Source organism: Heptranchias perlo, chromosome 18, assembly GCF_035084215.1.
Source record: "Heptranchias perlo isolate sHepPer1 chromosome 18, sHepPer1.hap1, whole genome shotgun sequence".
In the NCBI taxonomy this organism is placed as follows: domain Eukaryota; kingdom Metazoa; phylum Chordata; class Chondrichthyes; order Hexanchiformes; family Hexanchidae; genus Heptranchias; species Heptranchias perlo.
In genome coordinates, this window is record NC_090342.1 from 56,560,427 (window position 1) to 56,583,260 (window position 22,834).

Genomic DNA, 22,834 nt, shown 5'->3' on the forward strand with positions numbered 1-22,834 from the left:
TGTGTGGGTGAGTGTGGTGGGTGTGTGAGTGTGGTGGGTGTGTGAGTGTGGTGGGTGTGAGCGTGAGTGTGGTGAGTGTATGAGTGTGGTGGGTGTGAGTGTGAGTGTGGTGGGTGTGTGTGTGAGTGTGGTGGGTGTGTGAGTGTGAGTGTGGTGGGTGTATGAGTGTGGTGGGTGTGAGTGTGTGGGTGAGTGTGGTGGGTGTGAGTGTGTGGGTGAGTGTGGTGGGTGTGAGTGTGTGGGTGAGTGTGGTGGGTGTGAGTGTGGTGGGTGAGTGTGTGTGGGTGAGTGTGAGTGTGGTGGGTGTGAGTTTGAGTGTGTGTGAGTGTGAGTGTGGTGGGTGTGAGTGTGAGTGTGGTGGGTGAGTGTGAGTTTGAGTGTGTGTGAGTGTGAGTGTGGTGGGTGTGAGTGTGAGTGTGTGGGTGTGAGTGTGTGGGTGAGTGTGGTGGGTGTGTGAGTGTGGTAGGTGTGAGTGTGAGTGTGGTGGGTGTGAGTGTGAGTGTGTGGGTGTGAGTGTGAGTGTGTGGGTGTGAGTGTGTGGGTGAGTGTGGTGGGTGTGTGAGTGTGGTGGGTGTGAGTGTGAGTGTGGTGAGTGTATGAGTGTGAGTGTGTGTGAGTGTGGTGGGTGTGAGTGTGAGGGTGAGTGTGGTGGGTGTGTGAGTGTGGTGTGTGAGTGTGTGGGTGTGAGTGTGAGTGTGAGTGTGGTGGGTGTGAGTGTGAGTGTGGTGGGTGTGAGTGTGAGTGTGTGTGTGAGTGTGAGTGTGGTGAGTGTAGATTTGCGGTGAGCTCTGGATTGTCCGCCCCACAGGTTTGATCTGATTGCGGGGCCGGGCGCGGTGCCGGGTCTCCCCGCCGGGAGAGCTCGACCCTCGGGTTCCAGATTGCGGTGTCACAGAGCCCGAGGCTCCAACTCATCGCTCCCCGCGGCTGGAGCGCCGCATCAGCTTACGGTTCCCTTCAAACTGTACCGGTCATCTCCCAACCGCCCGCCCGGCTCCGGGATCCCGACCCCCGGCTCCCCGCCGGTGCGATGCACCCTCTCTGGTTCTTGCTGGGAGCGCTGGCCGTTCAGGCGGATCCGACTCCCCCCGTGCTCCTCGACTGTGCCTTTGGAGTCAGCCACAAGTTGAACACGCCGGTCCGCTACACCTGCGTGTGGCAAGCCTTCGTGGACCTGGACTACGGACCCACCCCGTCCACCGACACCAAGGGACCTCCACCCACCCACCAATGGTTTATCAACCAGCGCCTGGTGGCATCTTCTACCCACTGGTCTGGGACGCAGAGGCTGAGCAAGGTGTTCCTGGACTCGCCTGTCATCATGAAGTACATCTCTGCCTCCTGCCCCACCTGCCAGTACCAGGATGTGGCCATCCACACAGCTATGCTCAGGGTGCTGTTCTTCACCCTCCACCCTCACCAAGCCCCCGTCATCCTTCAGGACGTGGAGCTGGCTTGGTGCGCCAATCTCAAGAGCTTCAAGTGGGACTACAGAGTGACCTGCACTGGTGGGACCCCTCCAACCATCTCCCTGCCCAGTAACCGCGTGACCCAGATTGAGAGTGGGAACTTCCCGGAGGGCATGGAGCAGCAGTGTATCAAGGATTATCATTACCTGGTCAAGGTGCAGTATCCTCAGCCCGGCAACTACTCCTGCACCCTGGATGTCATCAACGGGCCCCTCTCCTCTAACCAGGTTTCCTTCAAAGTGAAGTCGGCAATGCTGCATGTCTTAAGCGCCCAGTCTGCTACCATCCACCGGAGGGTGAGGCTGGTCATATCCTGGCACCTGAGGGCCACGGCCGATATGTTCTCCTACCAGCTGGCCGCCTGGCCGGCCGCTCACAGCACCTGGGCTTTGTCCTATCACCCCAATGCCATTGGCTGTGAGCTCTGCCCCTGCACCTGGCCCCGGGAGGGTGAGTGCATCACGCAGGTGCTACTGGCAGCACCCGCTGTCAGGACCTCCACTGCCACCATCACCTTTCACAATGGGGTCCTCAAATTTGTGCATCACGGGCAGCTCATCTCACTGACGCCCAACTCCACCAGGTCAGGAATAGTCTTCTATTACATCAGCCAGAGGAACCAGCTCTACTATTCAAGGATGGATGGTCCTCCTGGAAGCCACCAGCACATCCTTTTCCTCAGGGCTGCTGAAATAAGCCACCTCTTTCTAGTAGATTACAGCAACCCTCAACAGTACACTTTCACCATCCAACTCTACTTGAACCTTAAAGGGACCATTTACAATTCCTTGAAGGATCTGAATATCAGTCTCTCCCTTTTTGACAATGGTCCTAAAGAGGTGGATCTTCCAGTCAATGTGGTCTGGTTCATTCCCCTCCAGCATCCCGCCATGCAGTGTGCCTGGACCTTTGAACTGACTGTTGGCGCCACGGTCGGCTGGTATGGTTACAACCAGACAGTTGTGGATGCGCAACATTACATCCCGGACATCCAGCTGACCTTTAACCCTAAGCTGTATTCGGGCTTCATGGTCAAGGTGAATTGCTCGACGAATGGGGAGGTGGTGGTCAGTCTGAGGGCGAGTGTAGGTAGTTACAGCCCCGCGCCCCTGGACTCGGTCCTGTTCTGTGTCCTGGTCCGCTGCCGGCTGCCCTCACCCATCATACAGAAGCCACCTCCTCCCGACACCATCATCCGCACTGCCAAGAGCTCCCCTCTGGATGTTTACGGAGATGCTGGATTAAGCTGTGAAAGTATTGAATCAGTGACTGTCTCCTGGAAGGTCTATGCAGTCGCAGACATGGATTCAGAGCCAGATTGGGCCCACAGTGTGCCGCTCCTGCCCAGTATACGGACCAGCACGGCCACCCTGCACCTCCCCCCACTCAGCCTGGACTATGGGTTCTACCACTTTGTATTCAAGGTGACCATCTCCACTACAGAGCCCAACATGCTGCACCTCAATAACTCATGCCAAGCCTTGGTCGAGGTGACTAAGAGTGAACTGGTGGCCCTGGTTGCCGGGGGCTCTTATAGGACTGTGGGCTGGGAGGACACTGTCAAACTGGACGCTTCCCTGAGTGCTGACCCCGACTCGCTGAATCCTCACCTCGGCCTGAACCTCACTTGGTATTGCACAATGAAACTTTCAGACTACAGCACCATGACCCTCTCTGACAACCAGTACTGCCACCCTGGGAACCCTGAACTCAAGTGGATCTCATCCAAACCCCAAACATTGGTCATCCCTCCCCACACGCTGACCCCCAATAAGGACTTCTACTTCCGTGTGGTAGTTCAGAAAGACACAAGGACCAGTTACTTTGACCAAACCATTGCAGTGCTCCCTGGTTTTCTGCCACAGATGTTGATAACTTGCATTGAGAACTGCCAGAGGTCCCTGATACCAACAGAACGCTTCATCTTGAACGGGACCTGCTCCAATTGTCCGGACGCCAGTGAGATGAAATACCAGTGGAACCTGCTTTCAGGGGACTCTGCTTCTGAAGTCAGTTTCGACTGGTCATCTGAAAGTCTCACGGGGAACTCTTTGTCTTATGTGTCATTGAACCCCATGTCCTTTGTACACTTGACTGAAAAATGGTACATGTTTGAACTGAGAGTAACCACTTCCAGTGACTCGTATAGCCTCACCAGGTACCGCTTCTACATTAACTCCCCCCCAAAGGAAGGACGCTGCATTATCACCCCAAAATATGGATGGGCCCTTCAGACTAAATTCACCTTGCTGTGTTTGAAATTCAAGGACAGAGATCAGCCCCTCCGTTACAAGGTGATGGCAAAGACCTACTACCCAACTGGCCACATAGACAGTTTGAAGAACAAGCTTCTGGGTACAATTGTATATTACGGATACAGGCCCAAGTCTCCACCCTTTCACCTTCCAGTGGGCAGTGCCTCAGGCCATTACCTTCTGATGATTGCTGTCCAAGTGTTTGATAACCATGGTGCCTACATTAGGGTGAACCTGAAGGTCAGAGTGTACAATCACCCAGTTGACCTGGATCAAAGGTCTATGGTGGACCAGCTGTCGGGCTTTGTTGAAGGAAAGAGGGCGCCTTTGACAACCCTGCTCCACGAGACAGACTATCTGGAAGCCAACCAGCTGCTCTACGAGGTTGCTTCTGTGCTGAATAGTAACAGTTTCATGGGCAGGGATAAGGCCAGGGTGTACAAGCTCCGCGAAACTCTTGTCAATGTCTCCGCCAGCATTCCAGTCACATCCCCCAGGCTTATCAATCAAATATCCGCCTCAATTTTTGAAGCAGCACAAAAGCCGGATGAGGTCAATCAACATGCCCAGCACCTTGCTGCCGTGAAGTTGTTGGAACTTTCTTCTGTTCTGCTGAACTACACCAATGTAGCGGCAATCCACTCTGAAAGGACCGAGCAGTTATCCTGCAGCATTCTGACCGCGGCCTCCAACGTGGTGACTGCCTTTTCCTCCGTATTCCCAGCCCAAGGCACGGAGGAGGGCATCCCACTAACGGCAGAGCAGCGGCAGGTGATGGCTAGCATCTTCCCCACCTTGAGGACTTTGACGGAAGCGGTGTCTCAAAGCAAAGTCCCGGGACAAAAAGATACCTCCATGCAGACCAAGCAATGGGAAATAACCGTGAAGAAAGCTGAGAAAAGCAAGCTTGAGGATTCCTATCTTTCTGACCCGGATTGTGCCAACTGCATTTACCCGGTGATGGCAGAGGATGGTGGTACCCAACCTGTGTCCTCTGCCGTTTATCATTTTGAACAGAATCCTTTGCCGTGGCTTGGGAAAGCGTCTCATATAGCTACAGATGTCACTGGCTTTCACATGTCCACCATGGATAGCAGCGGAGATGTACACAACTTGGTCCCCAAGCAAATAGAGACATTAATGGTCAGGAGGGACATTGTGTCCTCCCAACACATCAAATTGGCCAAAGACCCCAAGCGAAGTGGTGTGATCAGAGGGCGGTTCAAGATTGAAATAAACTCCACCTCGGCTCAAGAGGTCTTCCTCCAATTAGTTGTTGACCTGAACCCTATCTTCACAGTTAGCATCTACTCGGGGAAGGGATCTGCTGACCAAAGCCCAGCTCAGAAACATACAATCCCACAGTGTGATCCAGGCCCACCGCTACACAAAGGCCTCCATGTGCAGGACCTTTACATCATCAGGATCCCAACCAGCCTGTTCCAGAAGAATGCAACTGACCCAAAGGGCAGCAGGTATATCAGCGTCTTTGTTGAGACAGAGTACCCGAAGGCTCACCCAGTCATAAGGGCAGGGCTCGTTGTCTCTGTTTTCATTGCAAGCTGTCTGACTTTCCAAGGGAAGTCTGACAGTTGGGATTCTGCCTCCTGCACAACAGGTCCTCTTACAAACAGCAAGAGAGTACACTGTATCTGCAAGAATGTCAACAGTCCCACCACCAAGAGGGAGCTGAGCCTGATGTTTCCCTGGTTCCTGACTGCCAGTATCTTGGTGATGCCTGATATCATTGATCTGTTTGAGATTGGAGACCTGATTGGCACCTTGCCCAGAAACCTGGTGACTCTGATTACAGTTCTGACCATTTTCCTCATCTACTTCATACTGGCCTGGTGGGCACGCAGAAAACGAGAAAGCGACAAGAAAAAAATCATTATTCTGCCTGACAATGACCCCTGTGATACCGCTTGCTACCTGGTGACTCTTTTCACTGGGGGCCGACCTGATGCTGGGACGACTGCAGATGTTTTTCTGACCCTGGTCAGCACATCTGTGGAGAGCGATGTTCACCTTCTCCGCCATCCGGACCATCAGACATTCAGAAGAAATAGCGTGAACACCTTTCTGCTCACCACCAAGGATGATCTAGGGGAGCTCACCTTCATCAGGGTCTGGCACAATAATGTGGGAGTCTCGCCCTCCTGGTACCTCAGCAGGGTGAAAGTGCAAAACGTGCTGACCAAGCAGCTCTGGTATTTTGTCTGCACAAAGTGGTTAGCTACTGCCAAAGGGGGTGGCCTGTTGCACAGGACTTTCCCAGTCACTGACCCTGACACCGTGCTGAGGAGGTGGGATGTCTTCCTCGTTGAAGCATCCAGCAAGGTTGAGAAAGAGCACTTGTGGTTCTCTGTCTTTGCCTTTGAGGTCAATCAGTCCTTCACCAGAATTCAGAGGTTGTCCTGCTGTCTGGCCATGCTGTTATGCAGTCTGCTGTGTGGCATAATGCTGTTCCAAAAAGAGGAACTTGAAGAATTCTGGCGCAGAATGATGAGATCTTTGGTGATTGGGGTTGAATGTGCATTGGTGATGGTGCCGGTGGAAATTTTAATATCCAGTCTGTTTATAAATGCCCAAAGGAAAAACGTCCCTTTAACAATAAAAGGAAAAGGCCCAAAGACTCAACCAAACACAGGCCTACAAGCTGATAGCAACTTAACTGAGAACCTGGACACAAAGCCAAATAATTGGAGAGAAAGGTTGAAGCGTTGGTATCTGATGGATGAACAGGCCAGTGAGGCTGAAGAAAGCCCCAAGAAAGGGGCAGATACACTAGACGACGACCATTACAATCTTTTATCCTTCATCGCAGGTATGGAGAACATCCAGGATCCCTTGGCAAAAGGGAATGATAACTGTATGATCCCACAGTCTGTGGCAGATCAAATTACCAAGGAGGAGAGTGTTGAGGAAGTAGACGGAAACAAGAAGACAGTTACAATTAAAGCCAAACCAAAGGAATGGCTTCGTCAAAATGGACCTGCAGAACGCAAGAAGGTGGAAGGTACACCTGCCCAACCCTCCAAACACATAGGCCCGAAAGCCAAGTCAAGGGTTGTGCTGTCTCAGTGTCTCCTGTACCTGGCTTGGTGCACTGTGTGGCTAGTGTCATCTGTATCAGCAGTGTTTATAATCTTGTATGGCCTTTCATATGGTGTCCAAACCTCCTGGCTGTGGCTCATCGCCTCTGTCATTTCCTTCCTCCAGAGTATCTTCCTGCTGCAGCCTCTGAAGATTGTGGCCTTCTCTGCCCTCTTTGCCTTGTGCCTCAGACGTGCTCGGGACATGGACTGGTCCACGGGGATTCAGGTGCTGGAGATCAGCGCCGACCACCTTCCCAAGAATGACAGCGACTGCCTCCGGCCAGAAGCCCGGGACAGGAAGCAGTACAGACCGCTGGAGGGGGATGAACTAATACTGACCAAGAGAAAAGGGACCATCAGACACCGTGCGTTTGTGCTCTGCAGAGGAGCCTTGTTGTACCTGACTTTCCTTGGACTCCTGCTGTACTCGGTTTGCTCCAAAGACTACAATAACGCCTACTATTACAACCACATTATTCAGCAAAAATTCTCTGAGAACCTGGAGCAGATTAACACGGTCCGAGAGTTCTACACCTGGATGACCATCACTTTCTTGCCCTTAATTCACAAAGACTCAAATCCAGCCTTTCTGTCTGACACCAGCTCTGTGATCCTGGGCCTGCCTAGGATGCGCCAGATTAGATCCAAACACAGGTCACAAGATTGCTTTGGGAAGACCAACATCATGTCCAGTACCCTGGGCAAGCAACGTTGCCGACCCTTGTTTGATATCCATCAACAGGACACCAAGAATCATAACGGCTCCTGGGAGCTGCCCGTTGAAAGTGTCTCCGTGAAGGAAACGTTAGAATACACAGGGTGGGAGTATGAAAATATAAAGTCCCCTTGGTTCTACAACTCGCGTGGGGAATATAACGTGTATCCTCTGGGGGGCTACTCCCTCTACTTCTCCCCATCAAGCTTGCAGACTTCAACAGTAAGACTACTGGGCCTCCAGAACAGGAGCTGGATTGAGAGGGGCACCTGGGCAGTCATCATTGAAACCACCATCTACAATGCAAACGTTGACTTATTTTGTACCATCTCACTGGTTTTGGAGATGGTACCTCTCGGTGTGGTCAGCAAAAAGTTGGTGGTGAAACCCTTCTCCCTCAGGCTCTTTGAGAGGGGAGAAACGAATTGGATCTTCATCAGTGCCCTCTTCATCCTCTTCTTCATCATATTTGCCATCAAGGAGTACAGGACAATGAAACGGGAAGGTTACATCTACTTCCAGATACTCATAAACATTGTCAGCTTGGTGATGACAGTGCTGCTGCTGATGGCCATTGTCCTTTATGTGACCAAGTTTATATTGTCACACAATATGTTGAGGTTCTACAAGAAGAATCCAACCACCTTCATCCCTTTTCACGTCATTTCCGCCTTGGATCAGCTACTCAGGATCAATTTTGCATTCCTTATTTTTGTCACCAATCTGAAGTTGCTCAAGTATATACGATTCCTTTATGATGTGCGCCTAGTTCAGAAGGCCATTGCTATAGGGTTTCCTGCTATCTGTTCCCTGGCTCTAGTAATGGCAGTTTACTCCCTTATCTTTTTATCACTTGGCCACTTGCTCTTTGGTCAATTTGACAGGAATTTCAATAGCATGATCCATGCAGCACAGACCATTGTGTGCTACCACATAGGGGACTTTAACAACACTGAGTTTCTCTACAGCAGGGTTCTTGGTGGCATCTACCTGGCGTCCTTCCTCTTTATCATGAACTGCATCCTGATAAATCTCTTTGAATCAGTGGTCATTCTATCCTATGGAGACGTGAGACAGTTTGTCCATGAGAAGCCATCTGAGGAGGCAGAGGTGGCCACTTTTGTGGTGAAGGAATGCAGGCGTGTCTGGTATGCATTGTGGAGAAAAACACCTCCAAAAGGTGGGAACGAGGTTCTGACAACTTTGTTTTATGGACGAGGTTCTGAAGGAACTTACGGGTTAAAGAAAAAGAAAGTGAAAGGGAAAAAGATGAACTACCTAGTTATCTGACTACTCAGACCTACTGGCTAGGAATCTTCAAAAGGAATGTAACTGAAATAATTTATAAATTGCATAAACCCTAAAAGAGGAGAAAAGATGCAAAAAGCATTGATTTTCAGTATAAAGCTCCTGCCCAATCTGTGATTTATTATCAAGAAGATTTTGCTTTGGTGTAGGCTTTTTCCCAATTGTATTCATGGCAAATTGATAGTTTGAATATCAGATTGAATCTTGTACTTATATGTGCCATGTGTGGTTTAGAGTGTCCTGATTTAACAATTAACCCCTAAGTGCAGTATATAGTTCACTAGAGCTGATATAGGGTGACCGCCACATTCTCCCGTCTGTTCCAAAGGGTGAGGAATACCACACTGTCAGACCAATGTGTACAGGCTAAAAGTATAATGTGGGGTTTATTTAGGTTGGTTAACACACAGAAGCCAAATGATACAGCTTCAAAATATTTATCCGATTTTCCTGTAAAAGATGCAATGGTCCCTGCCTCAACCATTCCCTGTGGCAAAGCATCTCATGCTCCAATAACCCTCTGTATAAAGAAATTTCTCCTAACCTCTCTCCAGACTCTCTTAGTGACAATTTTAAATTGGTGATTCCTTGCCACTGAGTCCCCAACTAGAAGAAAGTCTTTCTCTATTCACTCGATCAAAACTCTTCATAACTTAAAAAATTTCCTGTTAGCCTTCTCTGTCGGTGGAAATAGTCCCAGTACCTCAAGTGTCTCCTCGTAACTATAGTTTCCCATTCCTGACATCACCCTGGTGAAATAACACCTCACGCTCTCTACAGCCTTAATGCCATTTCGATAACGAAGTGCCCGAGACTGCACACAGTACTCAAACTGCGGCCTGGCCAAAGTCTTGTACAAATTTAACATTAGTTTGTTCTTTATGCCCCTGTTCCTAACACCATTTTTTGTATGTTTGCTGGGCTGTAAATGGGGAACTCTAAAGGTAGCAGAGAGGTAACTGGATTGTGTTTCCATAGTATGTGATTGATTAATTGGGGGTAATTTTAACGTTTGTTGATAGGTTAAATAGGTGATATGGCCCATTGTACACTCCAGTAGAATGGAGAATCGAGAGGGGTGTATAACAGGTGCTCGATGTGATGTCACCCGTTTAACTCAACGACAAGTTACAATTACCCCCAATGTTTCTAATATGAAAAACAACCAGTCAAAAATGGGACATCCCCACCCCCACCCCACCCTCGGCATCTGATTGGTTGTTTGTTTTAACACGAGAAACGCTGGGACATGACTCTAACCTGAACCAATCAGAAAGCTTACCTATGAGCTAGGAACATAGAAAATAGATAGATAGATAGAGAGAGAGAGAGAGAGAGACAGAATGATAGAATGTATTAGACTGATAGAACTCCCCTTTATCTTTCCTTGTTCTATACGGAGAAGGCTTTTTAAGATGCAGCATCACTGAGCACAATGTATCACCACAGAGAGTGTGGCCTGAGTGATATGTGATATACATTGCCATTGTTAATATCCATGATGTGGAGATGCCGGTGATGGACTGGGGTGGACAAATGTAAGGAATATATGCTATGTGATTTTAGAACCCTTCACTCACTCACCTGACGAAGGAGGTAAGCTCCGAAAGCTTGTGATTTTCAAATAAAACTGTTGGACTATAACCTGATGTTGTAAGATTCCTTACAATTGTTAATATAGAAAGGGCACAACATTAAATTAATTAAAACTTTTATAACTTTTGGTACGAGTTAAGAACTGTTTTCCACTCGAGTGATCTTGACTTGGAGCCTTGCCCATCAGTTGGGCATATTAGTGGGTGTCCATCCCACAATCTTTCACCCACTGGTGGGAAATGATCAGAAAACCATGGACTGCGACCAGGATTTCTCGACTACATGGTCCCAGAGGGTGAGATGCCATGCCGGATGTCAGCCAATGGAAGTTCGGCCCTTATTGGCCAAACCCAACGGAGCCTCGGTTTAACATCTCATCCGAATGACGGCACCTCCGACAGTGCAGCACTCCCTCAGTACTGCACTGGAGTGTCAGCCTGGATTATGGGCTCAAGTCTCTGGAGTGGGACTTGAACCCACAACCTTCTGACTCAGAGGCGAGAGTGTGCTGGTTAGGGGGAGCAGGGAAACTCCCCAGTGTTAGTGATGGGTCACTGTGACCCTCTTTCTAAGATGATCACCTTTGCCTCTCTCTGGGAGAGGACGGGTTCATCGGCAGAACCTGCTGTCAGTAGCCTGCTTGACCGGGCTTTTCATCGCAGTTAAAGCAGCCCATTCAAATCTCCTGTGCTCTGGGGAGTTGACAAACAGTGACTCTAATCCCTGCACCGTGGGGAATTTAGAGCAGCTGGTAATTCCCTCGATCTGTGAGTTTGGGCGTGTGTGGGTGTGTGTGAGTGTGTGGTTGTGCGGGCATATGTGTGTGTGTGAGGGTGTGTGAGGGTGTGCGGGTGTGTGTGAGTGTGTGTGTGTGCGTATGTGTGGGCATGTGCGTGTGTGTGTGGGCATGTGGGCGTGTGTGGGTGTGGGCGTGTGCGTGTGGGTGTGGGCGTGTGCGTGTGCGTGTGTGTGTGCATGTGTGTGGGCGTGTGTGTGGGCGTGTGTGTGGGTGTGTGTGCATGTGTGTGCATGTGTGTGGGTGCGTGTGTGGGCGTGTGTGTGGGTGTGTGTGGGTGTGTTTGTGGGCATGTGTGGGTGTGTGTGGGTGTGTGTGTGGGCGTGTGTGGGTGTGTGGGCGTGTGTGGGTGTGTGTGGGTGTGTGCGTGTGTGTGCGTGTGTGTGGGTGTGGGCGTGTGTGGGTGTGTGGGCGTGTGTGTGTGGGCGTGTGTGTGTGTGGGCGTGTGTGGGCGTGTGTGGGTGTGTGTGTGGGCGTGTGTGGGTGTGTGGGCGTGTGTGTGTGTGGGCGTGTGTGGGTGTGTGTGTGGGCGTGTGTGGGCGTGTGTGGGTGTGTGTGCGTGTGTGTGGGTGTGTGCATGTGTGTGTGTGTGGGCGTGTGTGTGTGGGCGTGTGTGTGGGTGTGTGTGTGTTTGTGGGTGTGTGTGGACATGTGTGTGGGCATGTGTGTGGGTGTGTGTGGGTGTGTGTGTGGGCATGTGTGTGGGTGTGTGTGGGTGTGTGTGTGGGCGTGTGTGGGCGTGTGTGGGCGTGTGTGTGGGTGTGTGTGTGGGTGTGTGTGTGGGCATGTGTGGGTGTGTGTGTGCGTGTGTGTCGGTGTGTGTGTGCGCGGGTGTGTGTGGGTGATGCACCAATATTTCACACAAATCATCGCCTCAGGCAATCACAGCCAAGTTCAAACCTGCCCTCCACTCGTGATTGGTACAGCAGGGATCGTGATCTCAAACAAGAGTCCTGGCTGATCCTTTTATTGCCCCTCCTTAAAACACTGGGGCAATTTTAATCTAACTCGCTGGGCTGGAAACCCACCCGATCGGGTGGAACGCTGTATTTACATCCTGTCCGATATTACTCTCCGTTGACTTCAATGGAGAGTAAAATTGTGAGGGGTGTAAAATCAGCATTGCACCCAATCCCCTCAGCTTCCCACCAGACAACTATGGTTAAAATTGCCCCCAATATCTCTGTCAACTGCTGTGAGTAGCTACATTTTTCTTGGTATCTATTGCCCATCCCTAGTTACCCTGAGGTCACTAAAAGCCAGCCATGTAGTGTGGAGCTGGAGTCATGTGTAGGTCAGGCCAGACAGGGATATCTGGTTCCCCTCCCTTGAAGGGCTTTACTGAACCAGTTAAAATCAAAGCCTGTGCTGGGTTTTTACAACAATCCAGGAACTTTCTTTTTTTTTTCACCCCTGGAGCCAGCCCATAAATTACCAGAATTCCTAATTTGGTTTCAACTTGCTATGTTGGGGGTTTGAACTCATAACTTCTTGGGTTAACTAATCAAGGACCATAACCACTGGGCTAGCGTCTGCTCATTAAAGAGTGTTAATGAAATGTAATGGGTTCCAACAGATGCCGTAAGTTCTAAAAGGATATTACAATTTCATAATGAATAACAGCAGTATTTGCGACCAAACAGAATTGATATCTAAACAAGATTGCATGGTAACAACATATGAGCAAAGCCATTCTGGCCATCTTAATTTATCCGAATGCCCCCCCATTGTACTATTCATTCTTTTCTTGCTGGGCTGGGTCCCAGGGTTTTGCCCCCTCTCCCTCTCTCAGGATCCTTATTCAACTTGTTGATCACTCCCTGTATGAAGGAGAATTTCCTGAGATCTGCCCTAAAATTACTTTTCACCAGTTTACTATCTTCTATCCCTCTATGAGATCAGCTCTCAGATGCCTCCTTTCCCAGTTGAAAAGCCCAAGGAGGTGTATGTCTCAGGGGCTTCTCCTGGTCTGGGTGTACGCGAGGTTCTACTGACCTTTCTGCTGAGGTTATGGTGGTGGGAGAACCCTGAGGAATCTGACCCTCCCCTGAGTCTCTTTAGTCTTTCCCTCATAACCCTGACCCCTGACCCTGGAGATCAGCCTCGAGGCTCTTCTCCGCACTGTCTCCAGTACTTGAACGCCTCCCTTGTGTCTCACGGTGCACAGTGTTGTAGAGCTTTGTACAGTGTGATCACTACCCCACCTGACATATTTATACCATCCTGGCGACATAATTCAGGAGCTTACTGGTTCCTGCTGTGATTGGTGGGACTTGTTTAATGTAAAGCCTATTCCTCGATCTATTTCACCTCATCCTTAGCTATTTCAGCACCATTTATGGAATATGCATGTCATCTATTTTCCCTTCTCTTGTACAATACTTTACATTTGTCTGCAATAAATTTCATCTGCCATTGTTCTGCTCTTTTACATATTCCGTCTAACTCATTCTGTAATTTCTGAGCCATCTCTTCCGACTCCACCTCCCCTCTAGTTTGGTGTCATCCGCAAATTTAACTACTATGCTTCGAGTTTCAGCAGTGGTCCCAGCAGCAAGCCCTCAGGCATCTGACTCACTATCTGACAACTCCTCTATCATTGGCTATCTAAGCATCTCTTCCCACTCCCGCACTGTTACCTCTGGAGCCCCCCAAGGATCTATCCTTGGCTCCCTGCTATTTCTCATCTGGATGCAGCCCCTGGGCGACATCATCCAAAAGCACAAAGTCAGATTCTACAAGTAGACTGACAACACCCATCTCTACCTCACCATCACCCCTCCTGATCCACTCACTATCTTGATGTTACCAGGCTATGTTGATAAGCTGCAATTTCCTCCATTTAAACATTGGGAAGTGTGAAACCATTGTCTTCAACCCACGCCACAAACTCATCTCCAATTCCATCCCACAGCCCACCACTGTCTCAGGTAAAACCTGATTGTTCACAACCTCAGCATTCTATGCGACCCTGAGCTGATCTTCCGACACCATCTGCTCACGATCACAAACATCTCTTAAACTGGCCTCTATCATAATGTCACACAATGTAGTTTCCAGACCTGTGTATTATATCACAGTGTAATTTCCAGACCTGTGTATTATATCACAGTGTAATTTCCAGACCGGTGTATTATAATATCACACTGTAATTTTGAGACCTGTGTATTATATCGCAGTGTAATTTCCAAACCTGTGTATTATATCACAGTGTAATCTCGGGACCTGTGTATTATATCACAGTGTAATTTCCAGACCTGTGTATTATATCACAGTGTAATTTCGAGACCTGTGTATTATATCACAGTGTAATTTCGAGACCTGTGTATTATATCACAGTGTAATTTCGAGACCTGTGTATTATATCACACTATAATTTTGGGACCTGTGTATTATATCACAGTGTAATTTTGAGATCTGTGTATTATATCACAGTGCAATTTCCAGACCTGTGCATTATATCACAATGTAATTTTGAGACCTGTGTATTATATCACAGTGTAATTTCCAGACCTGTGTATTATATCACAGTGTAATTTCGAGACCTGTGTATTATATCACAGTGTAATTTCGAGACCTGTGTATTATATCGCAGTGTAATTTCCAGACCTGTGTATTATATCACAGTGTAATTTCCAGACCTGTGTATTATATCACAGTGTAATTTCCAGACCTGTGTATTATATCACAGTGTAATTTCCAGACCTGTGCATTATATCACAGTGTAATTTTGAGACCTGTGTATTATATCACAATGTAATTTTGAGACCTGTGTATTATATCGCAGTGTAATTTCAAGACCTGTGTAACATATCACAGTGTAATTTCCAAACCTGTGTATTATAATATTACAGTGTAATCTCGGGACCAGTGTATTATATCACACTATAATTTCGAGACCTGTGTATTATACAACAGTGTAATTTCGAGACCTGTGTAGTATATCACAGTGTAATTTCGAGACCTGTGTATTATATCACAGTGTAATTTTGAGACCTGTGTATTATATCGCAGTGTAATTTCCAGACCTGTGTATTATATCACAATGTAATCTCGGGACCAGTGTATTATATCACAGTGTAATTTTGAGACCTGTGTATTATATCGCAGTGTAATTTCCAAACCTGTGTATTATATCACAGTGTAATCTCGGGACCTGTGTATTATATCACAGTGTAATTTCGGGACCTGTGTATTATATCACAGTGTAATTTCGAGACCTGTGTATTATATCACAGTGTAATTTCGAGACCTGTGTATTATATCACACTGTAATTTTGAGACCTGTGTATTATATCACACTGTAATTTTGAGACCTGTGTATTATATCACACTGTAATTTTGAGACCTGTGTATTATATCAAAGTGTAATTTCCAGACCTGTGTATTATATCGCAGTGTAATTTTGAGACCTGTGTATTATATCACAGTGTAATTTTGAGAACTGTGTATTATATCGCAGTGTAATTTCCAAACCTGTGTATTATATCACAGTGTAATCTCGGGACCAGTGTATTATATCACACTGTAATTTTGAGACCTGTGTATTATATCGCAGTGTAATTTCCAAACCTGTGTATTATATCACAGTGTAATCTCGGGACCTGTGTATTATATCACAGTGTAATTTCGGGACCTGTGTATTATATCACAGTGTAATTTCGAGACCTGTGTATTATATCACAGTGTAATTTCGAGACCTGTGTATTATATCACACTGTAATTTTGAGACCTGTGTATTATATCACACTGTAATTTTGAGACCTGTGTATTATATCACACTGTAATTTTGAGACCTGTGTATTATATCAAAGTGTAATTTCCAGACCTGTGTATTATATCACAGTGTAATTTTGAGACCTGTGTATTATATCACACTATAATTTCGAGACCTGTGTATTATATCACAATGTAATTTCGAGACCTGTGTATTATATCACAGTGTAATTTCGAGACCTGTGTATTATATCACAGTGTAATTTTGAGACCTGTGTATTATATCACAGTGTAATTTTGAGACCTGTGTATTATATCGCAGTGTAATTTCCAAACCTGTGTATTATATCACAGTGTAATCTCGGGACCAGTGTATTATATCACACTGTAATTTTGAGACCTGTGTATTATATCGCAGTGTAATTTCCAAACCTGTGTATTATATCCCAGTGTAATCTCGGGACCAGTGTATTATATCACACTGTAATTTTGAGGCCTGTGTATTATATCGCAGTGTAATTTCCAGACCTGTGTATTATATCATAATGTAATTTTGAGACCTGTGTATTATATCGCAGTGTAATTTCAAGACCTGTGTATCATATCACAGTGTAATTTCCAAACCTGTGTATTATAATATTACAGTGTAATCTCGGGACCTGTGTATTATATCACACTATAATTTCGGGACCTGTGTATTATATCACAGTGTAATTTTGAGACCTGTGTATTATATCACAGTGTAATTTTGAGGCCCGTGTATTATATCACAGTGTAATCTCGGGACCTGTGTATTATATCACAGTGTAATTTTGAGACCTGTGTATTATATCACAGTGTAATTTTGAGACCTGTGTATTATATCACAGTGTAATTTTGAGGCCCGTGTATTATATCACAGTGTAATCTCGGGACCTGTGTATTATATCACAGTGTAATTTTGAGGCCCGTGTATTATATCACAGTGTTATTTCCAGACCTGTGTATTATATCACAGTGTAATTTCAAGACCTGTGTATTATACCACAGTGTAATTTCCAGACCTGTGTATTATATCACAGTGTAATTTCCAGACCTGTGTATTATACCACAATGTAATTTCCAGACCTGTGTATTATAATGTCACAGTATAATTTCGAGACCTGTGTATTATACCACAGTGTAATTTCCAGACATGTGTATTATATCACAGTGTAATTTCCAGACCTGTGTATTATACCACAGTGTAATTTCCAGACCTGTGTATTATATCACAGTGTAATTTCCAGACCTGTGTATTATACCACAGTGTAATTTCCAGACCTGTGTATTATAATATCACAGTATAATTTCCAGACCTGTGTATTATAATATCACAGTGTAATTTCCAGACCTGTGTATTATAATATCACACTGTAATTTCCAGACCTGTGTATTATAATACCACAGTGTAATCTCGGGACCTGTGTATTATATCACTCTATAATTTCGGGAGCTGTGTATTATATCACAGTGTAATTTTGAGACTTGTGTATTATATCACAGTGTAATTTTGAGGCCCGTGTATTATATCACGGTGTAATTTCCAGACCTGTGTATTATATCACAGTGTAATTTCCAGACCTGTGTATTATACCACAGTGTAATTTCCAGACCTGTGTATTATAATATCACAGTATAATTTCCAGACCTGTGTATTATAATATCACAGTGTAATTTCCAGATATGTGTATTATAATATCACACTGTAATTTCCAGACCTGTGTATTATAATATCACAGTGTAATCTCGGGACCTGTGTATTATATCACTCTATAATTTCGGGAGCTGTGTATTATATCACAGTGTAATCTCGGGACCTGTGTATTATATCACAGTGTAATTTTGAGGCCCGTGTATTATATCACGGTGTAATTTCCAGACCTGTGTATTATATCACAGTGTAATTTTTAGGCCCGTGTATTATATCACAGTGTAATTTCCAGACCTGTGTATTATATCACAGTGTAATTTCGAGACCTGTGTATTATACCACAGTGTAATTTCCAGACCTGTGTATTATATCACAGTGTAATTTCCAGACCTGTGTATTATACCACAGTGTAATTTCCTGACCTGTGTATTATATCACAGTGTAATTTTGAGGCCCGTGTATTATATCACAGTGTAATTTTGAGGCCCGTGTATTTTCTCACAGTGTAATTCAGGACCTGTGTATTACATCACAGTGTAATTTCGAGACCTGTGTATTATATCACAGTCTAATTTTGAGGCCCGTGTATTATACCACAATGTAATTTCCAGACCTGTGTATTATATCACAGTGTAATTTCCAGACCTGTGTATTATAATATCACAGTGTAATTTTGAGACTTGTGCATGATATCACAGTGTAATTTTGAGGCCCGTGTATTATATCACGGTGTAATTTCCAGACCTGTGTATTATATCACAGTGTAATTTTGAGGCCCGTGTATTATATCACAGTGTAATTTCCAGACCTGTGTATTATATCACAGTGTAATTTCCAGACCTGTGTATTATACCACAGTGTAATTTCCAGACCTGTGTATTATACCACAGTGTAATTTCCAGACCTGTGTATTATATCACAGTGTAATTTTGAGGCCCGTGTATTATATCACAGTGTAATTTTGAGGCCCGTGTATTATATCACAGTGTAATTCAGGACCTGTGTATTATATCACAGTGTAATTTCGAGACCTGTGTATTATATCACAGTCTAATTTTGAGGCCCGTGTATTATATCACAATGTAATTTCAAGACCTGTGTATTATATCACAGTGTAATTTCCAGACCTGTGTATTATAATATCACAGTGTAATTTCGAGACCTGTGTATTATATCACAGTGTAATTTTGAGGCCCGTGTATTATATCACAATGTAATTTCCAGACCTGTGTATTATATCACAGTGTAATTTCCAGACCTGTGTATTATAATATCACAGTGTAATTTCCAGACCTGTGTATTATAATATCACACTGTAATTTTCAGACCTGTGTATTATAATACCACAGTGTAATTTAAAGACCTTTGTATTATATCACACTGTAATTTCCAGACCTGTGTATTATATCACAGTGTAATTTTGAGACCTGTGTATTATAATATCACAGTGTAATTTTGAGACCTGTGTATTATAATATCACAGTGTAATTTCCAGACCTGTGTATTATAATATCACAGTGTAATTTCCAGACCTGTGTATTATAATATCACACTGTCATTTCCAGACCTGTGTATTATAATACCACAGTGTAATCTCGGGACCTGTGTATTATATCACTCTATAATTTCGGGAGCTGTGTATTATATCACAGTGTAATCTCGGGACCTGTGTATTATATCACAGTGTAATTTTGAGGCCCATGTATTATATCACGGTGTAATTTCCAGACCTGTGTATTATATCACAGTGTAATTTTGAGGCCCGTGTATTATATCACAGTGTAATTTCCAGACCTGTGTATTATATCACAGTGTAATTTCCAGACCTGTGTATTATACCACAGTGTAATTTCCAGACCTGTGTATTATATCACAGTGTAATTTCCAGACCTGTGTATTATACCACAGTGTAATTTCCTGACCTGTGTATTATATCACAGTGTAATTTTGAGGCCCGTGTATTATATCACAGTGTAATTTTGAGGCCCGTGTATTTTCTCACAGTGTAATTCAGGACCTGTGTATTATATCACAGTGTAATTTCGAGACCTGTGTATTATATCACAGTCTAATTTTGAGGCCCATGTATTATACCACAATGTAATTTCCAGACCTGTGTATTATATCACAGTGTAATTTCCAGACCTGTGTATTATAATATCACAGAGTAATTTTGAGACTTGTGCATTATATCACAGTGTAATTTTGAGGCCCGTGTATTGTATCACGGTGTAATTTCCAGACCTGTGTATTATATCACAGTGTAATTTTGAGGCCCGTGTATTATATCACAGTGTAATTTCCAGACCTGTGTATTATATCACAGTGTAATTTCCAGACCTGTGTATTATACCACAGTGTAATTTCCAGACCTGTGTATTATATCACAGTGTAATTTCCAGACCTGTGTATTATATCACAGTGTAATTTTGAGGCCCGTGTATTATATCACAGTGTAATTTTGAGGCCCGTGTATTATATCACAGTGTAATTCAGGACCTGTGTATTATATCACAGTGTAATTTCGAGACCTGTGTATTATATCACAGTGTAATTTTGAGGCCCGTGTATTATATCACAATGTAATTTCCAGACCTGTGTATTATATCACAGTGTAATTTCCAGACCTGTGTATTATAATATCACACTGTAATTTCCAGACCTGTGTATTATATCACAGTGTAATTTTGAGACCTGTGTATTATAATATCACAGTGTAATTTTGAGACCTGTGTATTATAATATCACAGTGTAATTTCAAGACATGTGTATTATATCACAGTGTAATTTCAAGACATGTGTATTATACCACAGTGTAATTTCCAGACCTGTGTATTATAATACCACAGTGTAATCTCGGGACCTGTGTATTATATCACAGTGTAATTTTGAGGCCCGTGTATTATATCACAGTGTAATTTCCAGACCTGTGTATTATATCACAGTGTAATTTTGAGGCCCGTGTATTATATCACAGTGTAATTTCCAGACCTGTGCATTATAATACCACAGTGTAATCTCGGGACCTGTGTATTATATCACAGTGTAATGTTGAGGCCCGTGTATTATATCACAGTGTAATTTCCAGACCTGTGTATTATATCACAGTGTAATTTTGAGGCCCGTGTATTATATCACAGTGTAATTTCCAGACCTGTGTATTATAATACCACAGTGTAATCTCGGGACCTGTGTATTATATCACAGTGTAATGTTGAGGCCCGTGTATTATATCACAGTGTAATTTCCAGACCTGTGTATTATATCACAGTGTAATTTTGAGGCCCGTGTATTATATCACAGTGTAATTTCCAGACCTGTGTATTATACCACAGTGTAATTTCCAGACCTGTGTATTATATCACAGTGTAATTTCCAGAGCTGTGTATTATACCACAGTGTAATTTCCAGACCTGTGTATTATATCACAGTGTAATTTCCAGACCTGTGTATTATATCACGCTGTAATTTCGGGACCTGTGTATTATATCACAGTGTAATCTCGGGACCTGTGTATTATATCACACTGTAATTTCGGGACCTGTGTATTATATCACAGTGTAATTTCAAGACATGTGTATTATATCACAGTGTAATTTCAAGACATGTGTATTATACCACAGTGTAATTTCCAGACCTGTGTATTATAATACCACAGTGTAATCTCGGGACCTGTGTATTATATCACAGTGTAATTTTGAGGCCCGTGTATTATATCACATTGTAATTTCCAGACCTGTGTATTATATCACAGTGTAATTTTGAGGCCCGTGTATTATATCACAGTGTAATTTCCAGACCTGTGTATTATAATACCACAGTGTAATCTCGGGACCTGTGTATTATATTACAGTGTAATGTTGAGGCCCGTGTATTATATCACAGTGTAATTTCCAGACCTGTGTATTATATCACAGTGTAATTTTGAGGCGCGTGTATTATATCACAGTGTAATTTCCAGACCTGTGTATTATACCACAGTGTAATTTCCAGACCTGTGTATTATATCACAGTGTAATTTCCAGACCTGTGTATTATACCACAGTGTAATTTCCAGACCTGTGTATTATATCACAGTGTAATTTCCAGACCTGTGTATTATATCACGCTGTAATTTCGGGACCTGTGTATTATATCACAGTGTAATCTCGGGACCTGTGTATTATATCACAGTGTAATTTTGAGACCTGTGTATTATATCACACTGTAGTTTCGGGACCTGTGTATTATATCACAGTGTAATTTTGAGACCTGTGTATTATATCACACTGTAATTTCGGGACCTGTGTATTATATCACAGTGTAATTTTGAGACCTGTGTATTATATCACACTGTAATTTCGGGACCTGTGTATTATATCACACTGTAATCTCGGGACCTGTGTATTATATCACAGTGTAATCTCGGGACCTGTGTATTATATCACAATGTAATTTTGGGACCTGTGTATTATATCACAGTGTAATTTTGGGACCTGTGTATTATATCACAGTGTAATCTCGGGACCTGTGTATTATATCACAATGTAATTTCCAGACCTGTGTATTATATCACAGTGTAATTTCCAGACCTGTGTATTGTATCACAGTGTAATTTCCAGACCTGTGTATTGTATCACAGTGTAATTTCCAGACCTGTGTATTATATCACAGTGTATTTTCCAGACCTGTGTATGAGATAATGAGTGAGCGGACCTGAGCAGGAGGCCCAGGAACCTCTGCCTATAAAAGCAGTGGTGAGGGCGGTGGTGGCAGTAACACAAGGGAGTGGACCTGAGCCGGATAATTTGGTGAAATCAAAAACAAAAAAAAATCAAGGATCGATGACACAGGACAGCAGAAAGTGATTGGTTGGTGAATATTACCATTTGTTTGCTCTCTAAGCTAAGGCAGTGGTTTAAACTGAGAGTTGGGAAACTATAACGTGCTATTACTTTATTAAATTAATAACTTAAACTAGGTAAACTAATTGGTTAACAAAACTAAAAATATCGAGTGAATAAAAAAAAATACCTAATTAAATCAAGGTTAGATAGGGCTGGCCGGGCAGGTGGTGTGTTGTGACTGCAGCATGTGGGAGTTTGTGGAGAGCAGCATGATCCCCGGCAACTAGATCCGCAGTAAATGTCTGCAACTCGAGGAACTCCGGCTCAGAGTTCTTGAGATGGAGCCTGAGGTGCAGATATTCTGATGCATCAGGGAGGGGGGG

General features: G+C 44.5%; 1 protein-coding gene across 1 annotated transcript; it reads left to right on the forward strand.

Moving 5' to 3' along the window:
- Window positions 1-1,030: 1,030 nt before the first annotated feature.
- Window positions 1,031-8,827, forward strand: LOC137334475 (polycystin family receptor for egg jelly-like). Its single transcript, XM_067999155.1, has one exon. The coding sequence runs from the start codon at window positions 1,031-1,033 to the stop codon at window positions 8,825-8,827; it is 7,797 nt and encodes a 2,598-aa protein (XP_067855256.1).
- The last annotated feature ends 14,007 nt before the right edge of the window (window positions 8,828-22,834 follow it).